General features: G+C 45.2%; 1 protein-coding gene across 1 annotated transcript in view; it reads left to right on the top strand.

Annotated features, from left to right (window-relative positions):
• LOC124038037 (SH3-containing GRB2-like protein 3-interacting protein 1) overlaps positions 1 to 19192 on the top strand; it is a 125022-nt gene that overhangs the window by 90946 nt on the left and 14884 nt on the right. Inside the window, 13 exon segments of the mRNA XM_046353414.1 lie at positions 701 to 885; positions 3678 to 3689; positions 6575 to 6586; positions 8387 to 8408; positions 8589 to 8673; positions 9700 to 9824; positions 13826 to 13933; positions 14399 to 14473; positions 14645 to 15024; positions 15026 to 15473; positions 17292 to 17428; positions 17836 to 17889; positions 17891 to 17993. Of these exon segments, the coding sequence (XP_046209370.1) occupies positions 701 to 885; positions 3678 to 3689; positions 6575 to 6586; positions 8387 to 8408; positions 8589 to 8673; positions 9700 to 9824; positions 13826 to 13933; positions 14399 to 14473; positions 14645 to 15024; positions 15026 to 15473; positions 17292 to 17428; positions 17836 to 17889; positions 17891 to 17993 (1746 nt within the window).

The following is a 19192-nucleotide window of genomic DNA, read 5'->3' on the forward strand; positions in this document are numbered from 1 at the left end:
TACATAGTACACCTACTCCTAATACTATACCTATAGCACTATAGTTCCACCAAATCACAGGTGACTTATAGTTTGTATGTCACATTATGAGCACTTCGCTTTTTGCATGGAGAGTCTGTGTCTGACTGACTGTTTGACAGACTGACTCAATGATTGACTTAGTGAATGACTGTCTATCTAGATCAGAAACATTTTGTATTCAGCCCACCACAGAACAGCCTATGAGTACAAATCAACATTGAGACCGTTGAGCATCATTTCATCTCAACTCAATAACAAACAGGCAGCCGAGAAATAACTGGGTATTACTTCAACTCAATAACAGCTTACGGCATATGGCCTAGAACAACCATATATTGATTAGACTGATATTGCTTGGAGATTTGCCAGGCTTTTCGGAACCTGCTGTTCTGTGAGGAGATTCTACGGTCTCCTGATTAGAAGCTGTTGTATGCTGTAGTATCTAGTATTTGGTAGAGTTGTAGATATAGAAACGGTCCGGAGTACAGAGTTTCCCCAAGTACAGATCTAGGATCAGCTTCCCCTCCCACAATCCTAACCTTAACCATTTAGTGGGGAAAATGCTAAACTGGCCTAAGCTCACCGTCTAGGGGCAACATCACCCTACTCCTTGAAATACAGTGTAAATGACCTATGATCTTCAGCAATTAAAAGATTACGATCTTTAACGGCAACCCACCTGGCTCCAAACCACCCAAGGAACACTTCTTCTCCTCCAGCGAGTCGGAGGGAGAGGAGGACCACCGTAAAAAGTTTAAGATCAAGATTAAACCATTACCAACGGAAAGTGCCAACTGTTTGGCCCCCTCAGTAGATGAACTCAAAGCCTCCATAGGCAACATAGCTCTGTCTCCTTCTCCTCTGGTGAGTCCCTCCCTCCGCCATCCCTGCTCTGCCCTCACTGGGGCCATGGTGTCATTTTCTGTTACTGTATACTGTATTCTAGAACGTGTTTTGGAATTTTTGTATCTGCTTGCTGTTCCGTTCCACATGAAGAAATGATTTCCAACATTCATAATGCATTTCTTACCGTCTCTGCGTGTTTCTCTGTCACATTGCATGTGTTTTCTCCTCATGAATCCACTTATATGCCTGTCTGTGAGCTAATTATATTGTCTCAGAGGCTTATTCCGTAAATATTCCGGTAGTAACAGTGAACTAGGGAGAGGGGAGAGAGACACTGGGGTTTGTTTACCCTCTACTACATAATACATTGCTGATGCTAGGGATGTTGGGGAGAGTAATGTTGGCTGGCAGGTCTTGAACATTCTGCTGTGACCTCAGTGGACTACCAATTACTGGAGTGGAGTTTAACCCGAGGCAGATGTCTCGAAGCAGCCCACAGAAACCAACGGCCGCTGTGTTATTGAGTCTCATTATGCACTTTAAACTGGAGAGTTCCTACACCACAATGACAACAACTTCACGAGAACCATTGAGATTCAAACCTGCTCAATTGAAAAGCATCACTTAAAACCTTAAATGAGCAGAGTGATCCGAAGGCGGGAGAGGTGTTGATGGAGTGGGAGGGAGAGGTGTTGATTGAGTGGGAGGGAGAGGTGTTGATGGAGTGGGAGGGAGAGTTGTTGATGGAGTGGGAGGGAGAGGTGTTGATGGAGTGGGAGGGAGAGGTGTTGATTGAGTGGGAGGGAGAGGTGTTGATGGAGTGGGAGGGAGAGTTGTTGATGGAGTGGGAGGGAGAGTTGTTGATGGAGTGGGAGGGAGAGTTGTTGATGGAGTGGGAGGGAGAGGTGCTGATGGAGTGGGAGGGAGAGGTGTTGATGGAGAGGTGTTGATGGAGTGAGAGGGAGAGGTGTTGATGGAGTGGGAGGGAGAGGTGCTGATGGAGTGGGAGGGAGAGGTGTTGATGGAGTGGGAGGGAGAGGTGCTGATGGAGTGGGAGGGAGAGGTGTTGATGGAGTGGGAGGGAGAGGTGCTGATGGAGGGGTGTTGATGGAGGGAGAGGTGTTGATGGAGTGGGAGGGAGAGGTGTTGATGGAGTGGGAGGGAGAGGTGTTGATGGAGTGGGAGGGAGAGGTGTTGATGGAGTGGGAGGGAGAGGTGTTGATGGAGTGGGATTGAGAGGTGTTGATGGAGTGGGAGGGAGGGGTGTTGATGGAGGGAGAGGTGTTTATGGAGTGGGAGGGAGAGGTGTTTAAGGAGTTTCTCTTTGGGCTGGGGCCCCTCCCTTCCAACCCCCTCCACCCCCCGTCAACCCTCCCCTAGTGTCATACCTGGTGTAAATAATTCAGCCTGGAAAGTGGGTATTCACAGTGAGGCAGTGATGTATGCTGTACGTACGCGAAGACAGTCTCTGGTCATACGAGAACCTTACAGACTCAATAATTAATCCATCCACTGGCTGTAGAGCCGCTTGCTAGCCGTTAGCTCACTAACCTGGAACAGTGAGCAGGTGTTTGGTTGTTTTAATGTGTACATGGCTCTCTCTGTGTGTAGAGGAATTTTACAATATAGATCAGGATAATAGCAGACAGTGGCTGTGTGGTTCTGAGGGTGGCCGGTCAGTCATAGAGAATTTTATTATGTCCTCCTTACTGACGGTCAAGTTATCACCTAAAACCCATTGTCAAAACCTCGTTCCAGAAAGGTCTGTCACTGTACTAGGTCAGGGGACAGATTGGGTTGGAGACTACGTGCCATTGGTCTAGGAGAGACTCTTTCATGTAGAAGGATTTAACCCCCAGGTCTTTCAAGTCCTTTAATATAGAGATGTATCCCCAAGCAACGGTTCTAACTCCCACATCTGAATAGAAAGCAGTGCCAGCTCTGTCCTATACTCTCCAGATTAAGTCTGTACCAATTAGCATCTCCTTCATTTATTAAAACCTCTCCAGTCTGGCCAGAGTGCTGGAACTTCTACCTTTTCACCTCAGTCATGAATTAAACATGAGTCACATGGTGGACCCTCACTCGCCATTGCAACTGTGTGCTTGCCCAGGTAGCCCTGGCAACGGTTACCAGGACATTGGCTAAAGAGAGCTGGGATAGAAAGCAAAGGTTAACAGGCTAAATCGAACAGCGAGGTTATTTCCACATTTCCTTCCCTGGCATTCTCTCTCTCCTTCTCCCTTCACCTCTCTCTCTTCCTCCCTCTTTATCTCCCTTGACCTCGATCTCCCTGTATTAAAGTTGAATGTGTTGCTCTTAGAGGGGGGTGGCTGTTGAGAACACAGAGAAGAGAGACCGAGGAAGTGTGTGTGTGTGTGTGTGTGTGAGCAGATTAACCTCCCCATGGGCATTTCTGTCCACGGCGCAGTAGATGTATCATTTAGATTTTCCCTTTGTACTCAACAACTATCACTATGGATTAAACATCCAGTCACTCATGAGATCAAAGTCGCTTATCGATATACTGTAAATGAATGAACGAATGTGTGTGGAAAGTGAGACGGATAGACCGATTGGTAGATAGAGGATACTTATGCTCTCGCTGTGGCGCTTACGTAAATCGGAGTAGAACACTATTGACACGCATGTTTGTTTGGTCAGTCAATTTTGTGTGTAACAGTAATTGTGGATCTACGATAACATGCAGTATTCTCTCTACCCCTTTCTCCTCTCTCCCTTTCTTTGTCCTGCCCCCTCCCTCTGTCCGTCTCTACCTTTCTTCCCCCTCTACCTGCTAACTTCCGTAGAGGAGTAGTCCGGTAAGCCTGTTCTTGGCATTTCGTTGTCGGTTTATTTTTCTCTCCTCGCTTCCTGTCTCTCTGTTAGCATGAATTGATCACTTGCATGGCTGCTTTCTCCCTTTCTGTTTGTGATTCGGCATACTGACTTTCCTCTCTAAGGGGTCACATTGAATGGCCTGGTGGGTGTCCATTGGGTTCATTGTGATGGAGTCAGAGAAATATGCAATAGAAATACAACACACTCAGGTGAACCAGGATTTGTGGAGAACAGGTTGCTCTGAATGAGAACCAAAGGTTGTGGGATTTGGGACTACCACAGTACCAGCACGAAGACAGCTGCTGTATAGTGACCTCCGATAAGATGTAAATCTGCCCGCTTTCTCTCATAATATCCATGCACCTTTTGGCTAGCGGCTAAGACTCAACAGCTCAGGTGTGTGTGTGTGTGTGTGTGTGTGTGTGTGTGTGTGTGTGTGTGTGTGTGTGTGTGTGTGTGTGTGTGTGTGTGTGTGTGTGTGTGTGTGTGTGTGTGTGTGTGTGTGTGTGTGTGTGTGTGTGTGTGCTTCTATTTCAGTTCCTCTGAGTAAGGTTTAATTTGAGGCTGTAGCAGTCAGTCAGTTGCATTCCACACAAACAGAACGATGGGAAGAATTACAGGGGAAATGGTGGTGGGGAAGGGCAGAAAATGATGCAGCTGAATGAAGCCACAGCAGGTCCCCTGAACAGTGGAGACGACAGGGCCAATTGGATCAGTCGTTATGGGTTGTGGATGACTGTGATTTCTCTCAACATATTGACATACACACCCATGCATTGATCGCACACCCACGGATGAATCATCACGCTCACTCGTGCGCGTGAATGAGTCATCCGTGCTCCTCTTAAGCCCTTCTCAGCTCTCTGCTTTTTCCTCCCATTATGCATGGTTGATCTCGATAGCGGTGTTCAAGAGCATCAAAACCATAATGTATCATGGGTAAATTGTGACTGGCTAACTGATCGACAAATAGTTATTATGAATAGTTATTTATGATGCAAGGTGATTTGTCGATCGGTCAGTCGGCGGCCCAGTGTCTCACGTCAGATGCCGTCACTTCTACGAGAAGCCCGTCCCTCAACTGATCTGTGGAACTCATCCCTACTTCTGAAAATCACTCCGCTCTCGGTAGATGGCACACTGACTACTACCGCAAACCATGTTCGATCAGCTGAGCAAACTTTCTCCCGCTAGCAGCCTATTGAAGGCTTGTTTGAATCGGTAGCTTGTTGATGAAGTTGTACTGCACCAAAGCCTATTGAAGGCTTGTTTGAATCGGTAGCTTGTTGATGAAGTTGTACTGCACCAAAGCCTATTGAAGGCTTGTTTGAATCGGTAGCTTGTTGATGAAGTTGTACTGCACCAAAGCCTATTGAAGGCTTGTTTGAATCGGTAGCTTGTTGATGAAGTTGTACTGCACCAAAGCCTATTGAAGGCTTGTTTGAATCGGTAGCTTGTTGATGAAGTTGTACTGCACCAAAGCCTATTGAAGGCTTGTTTGAATCGGTAGCTATTTTGCTTGTTGATGAAGTTGCACCAAAGTTCTGGAACTGTTCTCAGACATCCGCATGTATTTTCTGGCACTGTGCCTCGCTACTTTGAAACATCTTGCCAACGCGACAACACCGCAGAGAGCAGTCAGCTGTGTTGTAGAACTCCGCACACTAATCACGCCAGAACAGATTGTCATGAAAACTAATTTGTGCATTACCGAAAACTTCAATACGCTAGCTAGCAGCGGGTGTATTCAGCATTGGGTGTGTGAGATGATGTTTGCATTTATTCCTTTAGTTTCATATGGATTGATTTGAAACTGGTTCAGCCAGCAAACAGACACTAGCTATCTGGTGTGCTAGCTAGCTAATTTATGTGCACATTTAAAATCTCATAAATACAGATTCTACCACCACAAAACATCTTAGCTAGACGTAGAATTGGGTGGTGAAGACTACCCAAAATTAGCTACAAGTTTATAGTTTATTTTTTAACTCTTGACAATGTCACCTTGGTAACATTTTCGAATGTTAGGACAGCATATTGTAGCCAAACATATATTTAGCTATCCCATGTGCTTGCAAGTTATCAGATGTGAGACAGTGGTTGATCTATTTTAAAGCACATTCAGGCTGTGGCTCATGCACTCTTAAAAAGCATGCTGCCATTAGAACTGTCCTTGCTTGCACGGCTAATGATGGCACCACAGGCCTATAAAAATGTTGCCGCCCTCCGCTTGACCTGTCATTGCTCCATTTACACAATACTGCTGCCTCATTGCCCCTTCCACCAGGAAGTAGACTACAGCTGAGTGCCGGAGCCCCTATACCAACATTTTTATAAATAACCCAAGATAGACCATAGGGTGTCGTTTCCAACAGGAGCAAATTAACCGTTGTGGGCAGAGCCAAGCACGAGCTACCGAGATCCCATTGGGTGTTCTAGCATGTATTTGCATATTTCATCTAGCTCTAACTTCTCCCACTTTCTGCCACAGGATTTCCTCTCCTCACCATATTTGGTGGTGAGACGATCTGACCAGATGCTTCAGATGGATACAGTCCTGTGAAGCATCTGGCTCATTGTTCTCTCGTCGTGACATCACTACGACAGAAAACTACTGTACTGTACCTTTCTTTTACCACTCTGTCTCTCTGGTGCGGAGATGACTAAGCTGAATTTCCACTACAGACATTTAATGGTGATGAATCTGGTTGGGCCTTTTGGAGAAGTAGGCTACTGGTTCTAACTGACTGAGTGTAACTGTTGTGTTGTGAGTGTAAAAAAATGTATTATGTTGGAGAGGTGTGCTTTACTGATTCATCACTCTCTGACCAGGTATCTCTTCTCTCTTCCTTTTTGCTGGTCATAGAGACGTAGCCCGGTAAGTGTCCCTCCATTCCGTGTCTGTCCCTGGGGCCTGGGGGTAAATTACCAACGCTTTCTCTCACTCTGCTTCCTGTGACCTGCTGGAGGAGTGGAGGGGGGAAGGTTGAGGTGGCGTTGACAGTTGAAACAGATCAGGAAAATATTGCTAATTTGCTACAGTATGGTCCCTGTTGTACTAGGCTTTTTAAGTCCCTGGGTGAATCTGAATAGTCTTTCCTTGATTCCTCATATCCTCTGTCTTCGCCGTCTCCTTGCTTCCTCCTGATTATATTAAGGAGGTGGGTAAAAGAAGGGATGACACGACTCAAGAAATTGAGAAAGGGCATTTGAGATTCACCCCATCTGTCGACAGCAGGACCCTTTGATCTCTCACTTCAGCCCCGCATTCTAGTGATTCCTCTGCTGCTCTCTCTCTCTCTCTCTCTCTCTCGCTCCTTCCATCTCACACTCTCCCTCCTCCCTTCTCCCTCTATTTTCCTTCTTATCGTGTCTCTTTGAGAGTTATTTCATGCACTGTATTCTCACTAAAAAGCAGCACTCTCTGTCTTGGTCTCTCGCTCTCTTTTTCTCTCCCTGCTCCCTCTTTCTCTCCTTGTCGCTCTCTCTTTACCTCTGAGTTTCTCTTTGTTTCTCGCACCATATTTCTGTATCTCTCTCCCTCTCTCTCGTTACACAATCTCACCTGTATTATATGTCTGTCCCTGTCTATTTTGTGCAGGTGTTCATAATGTTTTGTGCTTTACACGAGGCTTCAAAGACCTACTCTTTCTATCTGTCTCTGATAGCTTTCTGTGCCCACTGAACTCCCACTACGCACTGGGTGCACAAAACATTACGAACACCTGCTTTTTCCATGACATAGACTGAACAGGTGAATCCGGGTGAAAGCCTTGATCCCTTATTGATGTCACCTGTTAAATCCACTTCAGTCAGTGTAGATGAAGGGGAGGAGACCGGGTAAATAATTATTTTTAAGCCTTAAGACATGGATGGTGTACAGTATGTGTGCCATTCAGGGGGTGAATTGGCAAGACAAAAGATTAGAAGTGTCTTTGGACGGGCGATGGTAGTACAGTAAGTAAGTAAGTACTTCATGTTTTGTACACTCGGGGTATATTATTATTTATATTTTTGACCTTTTATTTAACTAGGCAAGTCAGATAAGAACAAATTCTTATTTACAATGACAGCCTCCCGGGGTGTTCAGAGGCAGAACGACAGATTTTTACCTTGTCAGCTCTGGGATTTGATCTGGCCCAAAGCTCTAACCACTAGGCTACCTGCCGCCCCAAATTAGCTTGTCTATAAATCCTAAGGGCCATTATAAAGTATATATTATTTGTATTAATGCACATAACTGCATGTTTATTTCACTCTGCAATAAGTACACCTTTTCCAGAAATATATTGTTTTACGATTCGGACAGTGCATCTCGACACATCATCTGTTATGTACTAAGGCCAATAGCTCCTCAATTGTTCCACAGTATTTCTGCGTGAGGTAGAGAGAACAGACCTAGTGGATCTCCACTTCCCTGTGGAGACAGTTGCTAAGTCAGCCCAGCCAATGCTCTCATCCGATTATCTCATTCTGAGGCGACAGAGACCATTTTCTGACCTAGTGGATAGGCTCCCTCCTGGGTATACTGTATCTAATGTGCACATTAACACGGTGTGACTCGTGGATTTTTTAAAACGCTGTAATATTTCCATATGAGTCATTTGAGTGTGAAATGTAATGTGTGATGTGTTTTTTTGGGGGGGCCTTTTTTCAAATGTATGTGTTTTTATTATAGGGGTTGATGACAAAGGACTCTGGTAAGTATATAAGTTGTCTCCTCTTGTCTTGTTGTTTTAAAGCTAAACGCCTCAGGTGAAAAGCCAAGTCACCGATTAGCTTCAGTGTGTTTCAGTGTGTTTCAGTGTGTTTCAGTGTGTTTCAGTGTGTATGATGATGAGTCAGTTGAGGTGAACAACTGTGAACGAATCTCTCCTCAGGTGAAGAGATACAGGCGGCTCGGCCGAGACGTCCTGCACCCATCGAGGTCCCCACATTGGCAGCCCCGGCGCTACAAGTTCCCAGGTATGTCTTTATCTGTTGCCCACTGACCTGTTAGACTCGCCCCTGGTGCTGTGGCTGTGTAGTCATGCACGTGTCTGTACATCCGTAGTTTTACATGAACCTCTTGTCTGATGACAATCAGCAGTCACTGATTTGGTAACTTCAAGTCGAACGCTTTTACATCCCCTTCCTTCCCTTATGACATGAATGCATCTCTTGTCGTAGTGTTCTGAGTGAGGTGACGGAAGCATGTTTGTCTTAAGTTTCTGTGGTAGACTGATCGTCTGACTCGTCCTGCTGTCCCCTGTCTATCCTTGTCTTATCTCCATCCCCCAGCAGTAAGAAAGCCACAGTACCAGAGAATGCCTACTAACCCTGTCTGTCCCTCTTTATCTCCCTCCCAGAAGTAAGAGAGCCCCAGCAGTACCAGTACCAGAGAATGCCTACTAACCCTGTCTGTCTGTCCCTCTTTATCTCCCTCCCAGAAGTAAGAGAGCCCCAGCAGTACCAGTACCAGAGAATGCCTACTAACCCTGTCTGTCTGTCCCTCTTTATCTCCCTCCCAGAAGTAAGAGAGCCCCAGCAGTACCAGTACCAGAGAATGCCTACTAACCCTGTCTGTCTGTCCCTCTTTATCTCCCTCCCAGAAGTAAGAGGGCCCCAGCAGTACCAGTACCAGAGAATGCCTACTAACCCTGTTTGTCTGTCCCTCTTTATCTCCCTCCCAGAAGTAAGAGAGTACCAGTACCAGAGAATGCCTACTAACCCTGTCTGTCTGTCCCTCTTTATCTCCCTCCCAGAAGTAAGAGGGCCCCAGCAGTACCAGTACCAGAGAATGCCTACTAACCCTGTCTGTCTGTCCCTCTTTATCTCCCTCCCAGAAGTAAGAGGGCCCCAGCAGTACCAGTACCAGAGAATGCCTACTAACCCTGTCTGTCTGTCTGTCCCTCTTTATCTCCCTCCCAGAAGTAAGAGGGCCCCAGCAGTACCAGTACCAGAGAATGCCTACTAACCCTGTCTGTCTGTCCCTCTTTATCTCCCTCCCAGAAGTAAGAGGGCCCCAGCAGTACCAGTACCAGTACCAGAGAAGAAAGCAGCGCCAGTACCAGAGGACACTACAGCCTTATTTGGGCCTCCGCTGGAGACAGCCTGCGGAGAGCAGAAAACTGAAGGTACATCAACTTTCTTTGATGTTTGATTGGTGTGTGTGTGCGCTGAGCGATTTAACCAGCATCGACATTGATTCAATTACTTGAATTGCATTTAGATCTTCTTCTTTTTTGTGAGATCAACTCGCCGTTCCTCTAGAAATAAATCAAAACAAGCACGAGAGAAATCAGATCAAGAACAAACTCTGGGATGCTATAGGAATTTGTAGTTTTCAACAGGAAAATATTCAACTTAGTTCAGCACAGAAATCATGCTAATTAACTACAATGCCCATAATCCACTGCCTGCCCTGTTTATCCAGGCCCCTGACAGACTCGTGAGAGAGGAATGTACACAACAACGAGAGGAATAGAGACAGTTCGTGAAGTAGCTCTACACAATTGATAGTTGTAGGACTTGTAGTAATTTTTTCAGACGGCTCTGCAGCATAAGGATCTACTAGCTAGCCATCTAGTTAGCTACTAGCCTAGCTAAACAGGATGACTCATTAGGGAGCAGCCTGTCAGAGATTACGGTCACGTTTCCCTGCTCAGAATGGCATGCATCAACCAATGGTTGCGTACCATGTCATCGACTGTTCTGTCGGGCACCAGATTGCTATAATATACAGTAATGTATTAGAGGTCGACCGTTTATGATTTTTCAACGCCGATACCGATTATCGGAGGACAAAAAAAGCCGATACCGATTAATCGGCTTATTTATTTTTATTTATATATATATATATATATATATATATATATATATATATATATATATATATATATATATATGCATACATACACATTTCTGTAATAATGACAATTGCAACAATACTGAATGAACAATGAACATGTATTTTAACTTAATATAATACATATTATGGGCTTTTGGATGGGTGTTCTTAAGGTGATTCCACAGGTTGGTGATATATTTTGATTTAGCTGTTGCTGACCCCATGCTTACATCTTTATCACAAATAAGACACCTTGCTTTCCCTAGTGCCAATTCCATGTAATAGTCCCACACTGGTGCTCTGCTTTTCTCTGCCATCTGTATAAAACACACACACAGCTCTGAAGTGACAATGATACTGGAGAGTCTGCTTAGGAGACAAATACTCTCAACTGTTTGAATAAAAATAGAGTTTAAGTTACCTGTGATGAATTTTGAAAACAAAAACTGTCATTTCTATATGCAGAAAATCATATTTTAATAATGGGCATGGTAAGAATTGACTACCAAAGTGCGAGTCATAATTCCCATGACACCTTCTAGCAACATCTGAAAAGCGGTTCCTTCATTCATTGATTCCATAGGATATTTTTAGATTCACTTAAAATAAGGTCGGTGTTTCGTGTAGGCTTACACCACCGTGCCCATTTTATAACTGTGTAGATATCCATAGGACAAGGTAACTAATCAATATTGGGTAAATATAAGCAAAGATTTAAAAAATAAATTGTAGAGTGGATTTATGAAAACATGTTGACATACGTTACCTTATCCTAGTGAGATTTACACAGGTATCAAAACGCAGAGGTGGTTTAAGCCTGCACGAAACCCAGACCTTATTTGAAGTAGATCAAGACATTCTCGATGGAAGACATGAACGGTAAAATAACGAAGGAACCCCTTTCAAGTTCAGCCGCAAGTTATTGCAGGAATTATAACGCGTCGACTATTTCTCTCTAAACCATCTACCTTTGACTATTACGAGCCTGCTGCTGCCTACCGCCCCTCAGTCAGACTGCTCTATCAAATATCAAATCATAGACTTAACTGTAATAAACACACAGAAATACCAGCCTTAGGTCAAATCCGGAAACTATCACCTCGAAAACAAAACGTTTATTCTGTTCCATATTTTATCTAACGGGTGGCATCCATGAATCTAAATATCCCTGTTACAGTGCACAACCTTCAATGTTATGTCATAATTACGTAACATTCTGGCAAATGAGTTCGCAAAGAGCCAGGCCGCCCAAACTGTGTCATATACCCTGACTCTGCTTGCACTGAACGCAAGAGAAGTGACACAATTTCCCTAGTTAATATTGCCTGCTAACCTGGATTTCTTTTAACTAAGTATGCAGGTTTAAAAATATATACTTGTGTATTGATTTTAAGAAAGGCATTGATGTTTATGGTTAAGTACACACTGGAGCAACGACAGTCATTGATTGTTTGTGTTTTATAAGATAAGTTTAATGCTAGCTAGCAACTTACCTTGGCTTACTGCATTCGCGTAACAGACAGACTTCCCGTGGAGTGCAATGTAATCAGGTAGTTTGAGCGTTGGACTAGTTAACTGTAAGGTTGCAAGATTGGATCCCCTGAGCTGACAAGGTAAAAATCTGTCGTTCTGCCCCTGAACGAGGCAGAACGTTCCTAGGCCGTCATTGAAAATAAGAATGTATCTTGCCTAGTTAAATAAAGGTGTAAAAAAAATTTTTTTTTTAATCGTCAAAATCGGCGCCCCAAAAATACCGATTTCCGATTGCTAAATGAACTTGAAATCAGCCATTCTGATTAATCGGTCGACCTCTATACTGTGTGATGTGGTTAGTTGATTTGTAAGATCTGGCATGCGTCAGCAACACCTGGGCAGAAGAACGCGCCCAACGTTAGATGGTGGTCTGGCCGGCTGGCTGCTACTGCCTGAGATGAGATGAGCAGAGATGAGATGAGCAGAGATGAGATGAGCAGAGATGAGATGAGCAGAGATGAGATGAGCAGAGATGAGATGAGCAGAGATGAGATGAGCAGAGATGAGATGAGCAGAGATGAGATGAGCAGAGATGAGATGAGCAGAGATGAGATGAGCAGAGATGAGATGAGCAGAGATGAGATGAGATGATGACTAAAGAATTAAATAAAAGAAAGTCTATCAATAAAGTAATAAGACAATGGCTGGTGTTCAATGCTTTGGCAATTGAATGTTCTCAGTATTTGGCTTTGGAATTTCAATTAAAACGTGTAAAAATAATAAGTAATAATTATAATAATAATAATAATAAGTAGTAGTAGTAATTTCATGTAAAAAGAAAAGGGGAAAAAATAACCAGAAATCGTAGACTGATTATTTAAAAAAAATATATATATATAAACTCGAACTGACCTCAAAAAACACTAATCGCTCAGCACAAGCGTGTGTGTGCATGTGTCCATCCCTACCTTGTTTTTCTGTGATCGAGCACTGTAACGACAATGGCTTGTCGTGGAACACTGCCGCTGGCTGTGACACTGAAGACACACCGCAGATGCATAGCACCAACAAGATGGATGCTTCCTATTCTCTCCACTGCCTTTCGGCCACCTCTAAAGACACTATCCCTCTTCCCTGTCAGCTGCACATGCTGCCACTATGTCTTGCAAGCTAAAACTCTCACAAACACGCTCGTGGTCAGAGGCACTATGAGGTAAATGAGATTCCACCTTGGTTGGTTTGTTGTCGTGTGAATCCTCCCCTCACCCCTCTCGCAGTCAGGCTTCTATACTAGCTCTGCAGGCTCCGACTGGAAAGCTCTTAGCTTGTTATATAACTACCTGCCGAAGCATAGCTAATGTCACTACATACAGATCCAGCAGCCTTTGCTTTTTTTAACACACCATTCAGAGATAGAAGTTTCTCTATGAGGCTGTTAGTCCCTGCTGATATCCCTCTTTCTCAATGGAATGGTTATATAAAGTACATGATTCTGTGAGACTGATAGGGTTGCTATTCTCTATTTGTAAATAACGGATGAGCTTGTATAAGATGCTGCCTTCAGTAGTAGGAGATATAGCTAATAAAACTGATATTACCTCGTCACTCTTTTTTTGAGCAGTGATTGGTTGGTTATAGACATGACAGGTTTAAGCTAATGGTAATCTAGGTCCGAGAATTCAGATTCAATGCATGTCTTTATTGTAGATGCTAGCATGTGTATTTTAACATACAGTTACCAAGAGGTATCTACTTTTAGCTTATTAAACTGACGCCCCCCTCTATGTTATGTCCCCTGTCTGTCCTGAACGTTAGTGGGTATAGTATCTGAGGCAGTGGTGTGTGGCGTATGGGGCGCTCCTCTACCTGAGTCTGAGTCACTGAGCCCAGACTTCTCTTTCACAAGACCCTTCCCTACAGGCAGTAAGTTTTCCATTTGTGTTTGCACTTTCTGGAATGACTGCACGGAACCATCAACTCACCTCATAAACCACCTCACCCTCATGACTGAAACTAATGAGCGATCTGAACGGATGAACAGAGGGAGAGAAAGTCTGTGAACAAGTGTGCCATTAACTCTTCCTCCGCAACCCGTACTAACCCACTCATTTCATCCATCATTAGTTAGAGAAATAATTAAATCTCATACTAATGTTGAGCATCATGATTCAATTGCCTCTTCCTCTTCTTCCCCCCCTGCATCTGCATGGATTATGGGCCATATGCATGGTGGTGTATATAATATATGGCATGGGGGCTGTATGGTAGTTCCCTACCTGTACTGTGCTGAGCTGGTGTGACACAGCCAGGCACTACCACCAGGTGCCTCTAGATGGCGCCACGCTTTAGAGTGACAGGCTGTTCATGGATGCACTGATATCATTGCAGCTCCGCCCCCGCTTCCGCCCAAGAATGTCCCGACCTCCCCCCCACTGACTGGCTCCCCTTCTGCAGATGCTGCTGGTAAGACCTTTCATCCCTCGACCCCTCACTCCAGCCCCCTTCCCTCGCTCCTTCCCTCTTAACTTTTTCTTGCATTTGCTGTCACTCTCTCTACACTCTCTCAATCTCTCTCACTCATTCTCATACGAACTGCTCTGCTCCTCTCTCCCTGCACGTGGCTCTGTCTGTCAGGTTTGTCAATAAAGGCAGAAGGCTCAGGGAGGAAGACCTCCGTCCCAAACCTGGATAACATTTTCGGCCCAGCGGAACCCCCTGCCTTTGGCGAGGAATCTGCCGACAAATGGATCTGCTTCAGCGAGGAGGAATCCGCAGCCTCTGAAAAACCACCCCCTCCAACGTCCCCACCCTCTCCAGAAGATCCCCCCGCCCCTCCTGTACCCACCTCCCCTCTCCCTCTGGATGACCCTGTCCCTGCCCCCTCTCTCTCCCCTCTCCCCACCTCCCCTCCCCCACAGGAAAAACCTGTCTCTCCATTACCCACCTCCCCACCCCCTACAGATGAACCAGTGCCCCCCTACCCACTGTCCCACCCACGCCGAAAGACCCTACACCCCCACCCTCACCACTTCCTCCAAAGGACCCTACACCACCCCCACTCCCACACCCACTGTTGTCCCCACTCTCGACTTAACCTCCAGCATCGCCCCTGCTCCCCTTGTCACCTCACCCACCAGCGTTGCCCCTGTCCCCTCTGCAGTTCCCTCTTCTCCCAAAGCTAGCACACCTGTCTCCCCCACCAGCCCCCCTGCCCCTGTGGAGGCACCCTCACGCACTATCCCCCGGCCCCTCGTCTTGGCCGCGGAGGAACGGAGGAGTCCTGAAGCAGCAGCTCTGCCTGTCCCACCTGCCCCTCCGAAAGAGGACCTCAGTGAAACCACCACCACCCTGTCACCCAAAGATGCTGGCCAGGTTTCCCGTGTTGCGCCTCCCCCTCCTCCACCCCCTACATACAGGGCAGTGGTGTCCTCTCCAGGACCATCGACAGGGGGTACGGGTAGTGGTGAGTACCCCTGAAGGCTAAACTCATCCTACACAACACCCCCATCCATTACTTCACAACCCACCTGACCGCTGTCGGCATCAGTCTCGGCCCGTAGAGATGTGCTGATGTTTAACGCAGTCAGCTAGTATAAGCACATACTTTGATAGGTTGTAAAAGAGTCTGTTCTCAAGTGACTTACCTGTATAAATACACGTTGGATGATTAAAAACTAGGAACATAATGACCATCTATTTAAGGCAGTGATTGGGTTTAGGTGGCTTGCTGTTTGACTGGAGCGGCCCATTGAAATCAGCTGTGAGTAGGATAATTATATTCATTACGCTGCTTAATGGTTAGATTAATGCTGACTGATTCCCATATCAGGGCTGATCACAATCCTCACATTAATACAATATAAGAGAAGGTACTGTACAGAAACACTGCTCTTGTTTAGACCTACAGCTCATCTTACAAAATCGTGTGTGTGTGTGTGTGTGTGTGTGTGTGTGTGTGTGTGTGTGTGTGTGTGTGTGTGTGTGTGTGTGTGTGTGTGTGTGTGTGTGTGTGTGTGTGTGTGTGTGTGTGTGTGTGTGTGTGTGTGTGTGTGTGTGTGTGTGTTATCAGAAAGAAGTGGGTTAAGATCCCTAAGCCAATGAACCCGTTGTTCCCTGTTGTCGTCTATGTTAGGTGCTTTACAATTATGACGGTCATTATGCAGTATTGTTCTGTTGCAGACTAAAAAGAGAAGAGTGTAGTGTAGACCTGACTGTGTGTAGTAGTGCACGTGACCGTGATGAAGGGCATTAGTTAGTTTAGTTTAACACATGGAACAACCGGATTCAGGACTGAAAACACAGCTGGGACAGATCCTGTTGACACTGCCGGGATGAGTGGGTATTCTGGCTCTGACTTTCTTGTCCCCCCCGTGGGAAAATCGTCCCTCAAGATAAACAATGAAATGACTGACTGAGTCCAGAGTGTTTAAAAAAAAAAAAAAGATCATATCACCCGCTACTGCAGGGGTGTTTGCCCCGGGAGCCGCATTTGATCTTAAATGAGGTCCAGAGGGCCGTACTGGTAATGTGTTATATTTCCTTGCCTTCAAAATTGGCATAAAATAGTCCTCTATCCATAGATTTTGGGATTTTCAATGCTCCTTTACAGTCAAGTGATTATTCGCGGCCTGGACAGTCAATAACCTGTATGAATACAGGTCCATTATCATTTCTACACAGTTTTAATCGTTTTAAAGTATATTTATTTAAAAAAAAATGTTTTACTCAAACCACCAGCGGCCAGAATGTACCCCCTGGGCCATATGTTTGACACCCCTGCACTACTGTCTCCCGAAACCTTCCTCATAGATAGCCATGGAGGGCTGGTGTGTGTTGTGTTTCACTGGCGTTCTATCAAATTCAATTTAGCTCAGTGGAAATTCAATCAAACATATACTGTTCCGTCAACAGGAAACCGGCTTATCCAGTCATTGTTCTAGAATGAACTAGATGTTCTAGAGCTCGTGTCAAACTCATTCCACGGAGGACCGAGTTTCTGTGGGTTTTCGCTCCTCCCTTGTACTTGATTGATGAATTAAGGTCACTCATTAGTAATGAACTCCCCTACCCTGGTTGTCTCAGTCTCAATTGAAAGGAAAAAACAAAAAGCCTGCAGGCACTAGGACCTCCGTGGAATGAGTTGGTCACCCCTGTTCTAGAGACTGTCTGGTCAGTTTTGTTTTGATGTTCTAGGATCTCCCCACATGTTGATTTTCGATTTCTCTGGACAGTGACGTCCCAGTGTTCTTCTCAGCCAGGTGTCCTCTTGTCCCCCTTGCAGGAGCGTCCTCTCCGGCTCGACCTGCTACACCGTCAGCTCCATCAGCTGTTGTCAGCAGCCCCACCCCACCCCCACCTCCGCCACGCCCTTCCTCACGACCCAAACTGCCTCCTGGGAAACCTAGCATGGGGGACGTGGTACGTGATGATATCTTTGTTTACACTTGACTTACTACACACTGTTATAACACTATAACACCCTGCTTGCACAGTAACCACTCTTCTTATATATATCAAAAACAGTGTAGGGGATATGGTACGTGATACAGTCATAAAAAACTCAAACCTCATCAAGCAGCACACTCCTCCTCGTAAACAATACTTCTTTTACACTTTGTGGTACATCCCCAATTGACATGTAGTAGATATTTGACCATTAGTTTCAAGTGTTCTTGACGTTTAGCCCCCCCCCCCCCAAAAAAAATAAAAATAAAATAGATGCTGAACTGTGAGGATGATTAAACATTAAATGACTGATAATTAAATCATATCACTAATAGGATATCTAACATGGAAGCGTATATTTTTTCTCTGTCCCCATGCAGAGCCGGCCTTTTAGTCCCCCGGTCAGTCACTCGTCCAGCCCCCCTCCAGTCGCCCCCCCTGGCTCGGGCCGAGAGCACTTCCTCCATCTCCTCCAACAACTCCCTGAGTGCAGCCACCACCCCCACCGTCGGTAAAGATCTCACTGTCTCTGTGTCAGGTGTGTGTGCCACGTCATCTCTCTCATCACTACCTGTGCTACTGTACCTGTGCTACTGTTACAGTACTTGTGCTGTTACCTGTGTTGAGTGTTTGCTTCGGTCAATCTCTGTGCTGCTGCTGAGATGGCGGCGTCCATCGGCTGCCGGTGCTTTTCTGTGACTCTCTCAACTCTCTCTCTCAATAAATCCTCATGCACTCCTCCAGCCGAATTCTTGAGTTACCGTGTTCCCTCAGTGTAATGTATTACACTCACTCAGTGTACACTGCATTTCTGTGGATGCGGTAACGATTCTAAAGACTACAACATGCCTAATGTGTCGTAATGCAATGGTTAAATATACTGTAACCATTCACTCAGCGGGGGGAGAAGGTTATTGTCAGAAGAGCCTACAGTATATTACGAGGTAATTCAGTCAGTCATATAGACACACATGGTATTAATCCCAGAGAGCGACATTTTAAATCATCCCTTAAACGAAGCCCGATGTGGTAAATGTTTGCTGGGTACTTAACCGTTTGGTTAGATACACTACCGTTCAAAAGTTTGGGGTCACTTGACATTTCCTTTTTGTTTTTCGAAAGAAAAGCAACAAAACAAAATGGGCCATTAAAATGACATCACATTGATCAGAAATACAGTGTAGACATTGTTAATGTTGGAGATGTCTATTGTAGCTGGAAATGGAATATCTACGTAGTAGAACAGAGGCCCATTATCAGCAACAGCATCCTGTAGTCGCCACTTCACTGTTGACGTTGAGACTGGTGTTTTGCGGTTACTATTTAATGAATCTGCCAGTTGAGGACTTGGGAGGTGTCTGTTTCTCAAACTAGACACTCTAATGTACTTGTCCTCTTGCTCAGTGGTGCACCGGGGCCTCCCACTCCTCTTTCTATTCTGGTTAGGGCCAGTTTGCGCTGTTCTGCGAAGGGAGTAGTACACAGCGTTGTACGAGATCTTCAGGTTCTTGGTAATTTATCGCATGGAATAGCCATCATTTCTCAGAACAAGAATAGACTGACGAGTTTCAGAAGAAAGGTCTTTGTTTGGGCCATTTTGAGCCTGTAATCGAACCCACAAATGCTGATGCTCCAGATACTCAACTAGTCTAAAGAAGGCCAGTTGTATTGCTTCTTTAATCAGAACAACAGTTTTGAGGTGTGCTAACATAATTGCAAAAGGGTTTTCTAATTATC

This window comes from Oncorhynchus gorbuscha, linkage group LG06 (assembly GCF_021184085.1).
Source record: "Oncorhynchus gorbuscha isolate QuinsamMale2020 ecotype Even-year linkage group LG06, OgorEven_v1.0, whole genome shotgun sequence".
NCBI classification, from domain to species: Eukaryota; Metazoa; Chordata; class Actinopteri; order Salmoniformes; family Salmonidae; genus Oncorhynchus; species Oncorhynchus gorbuscha.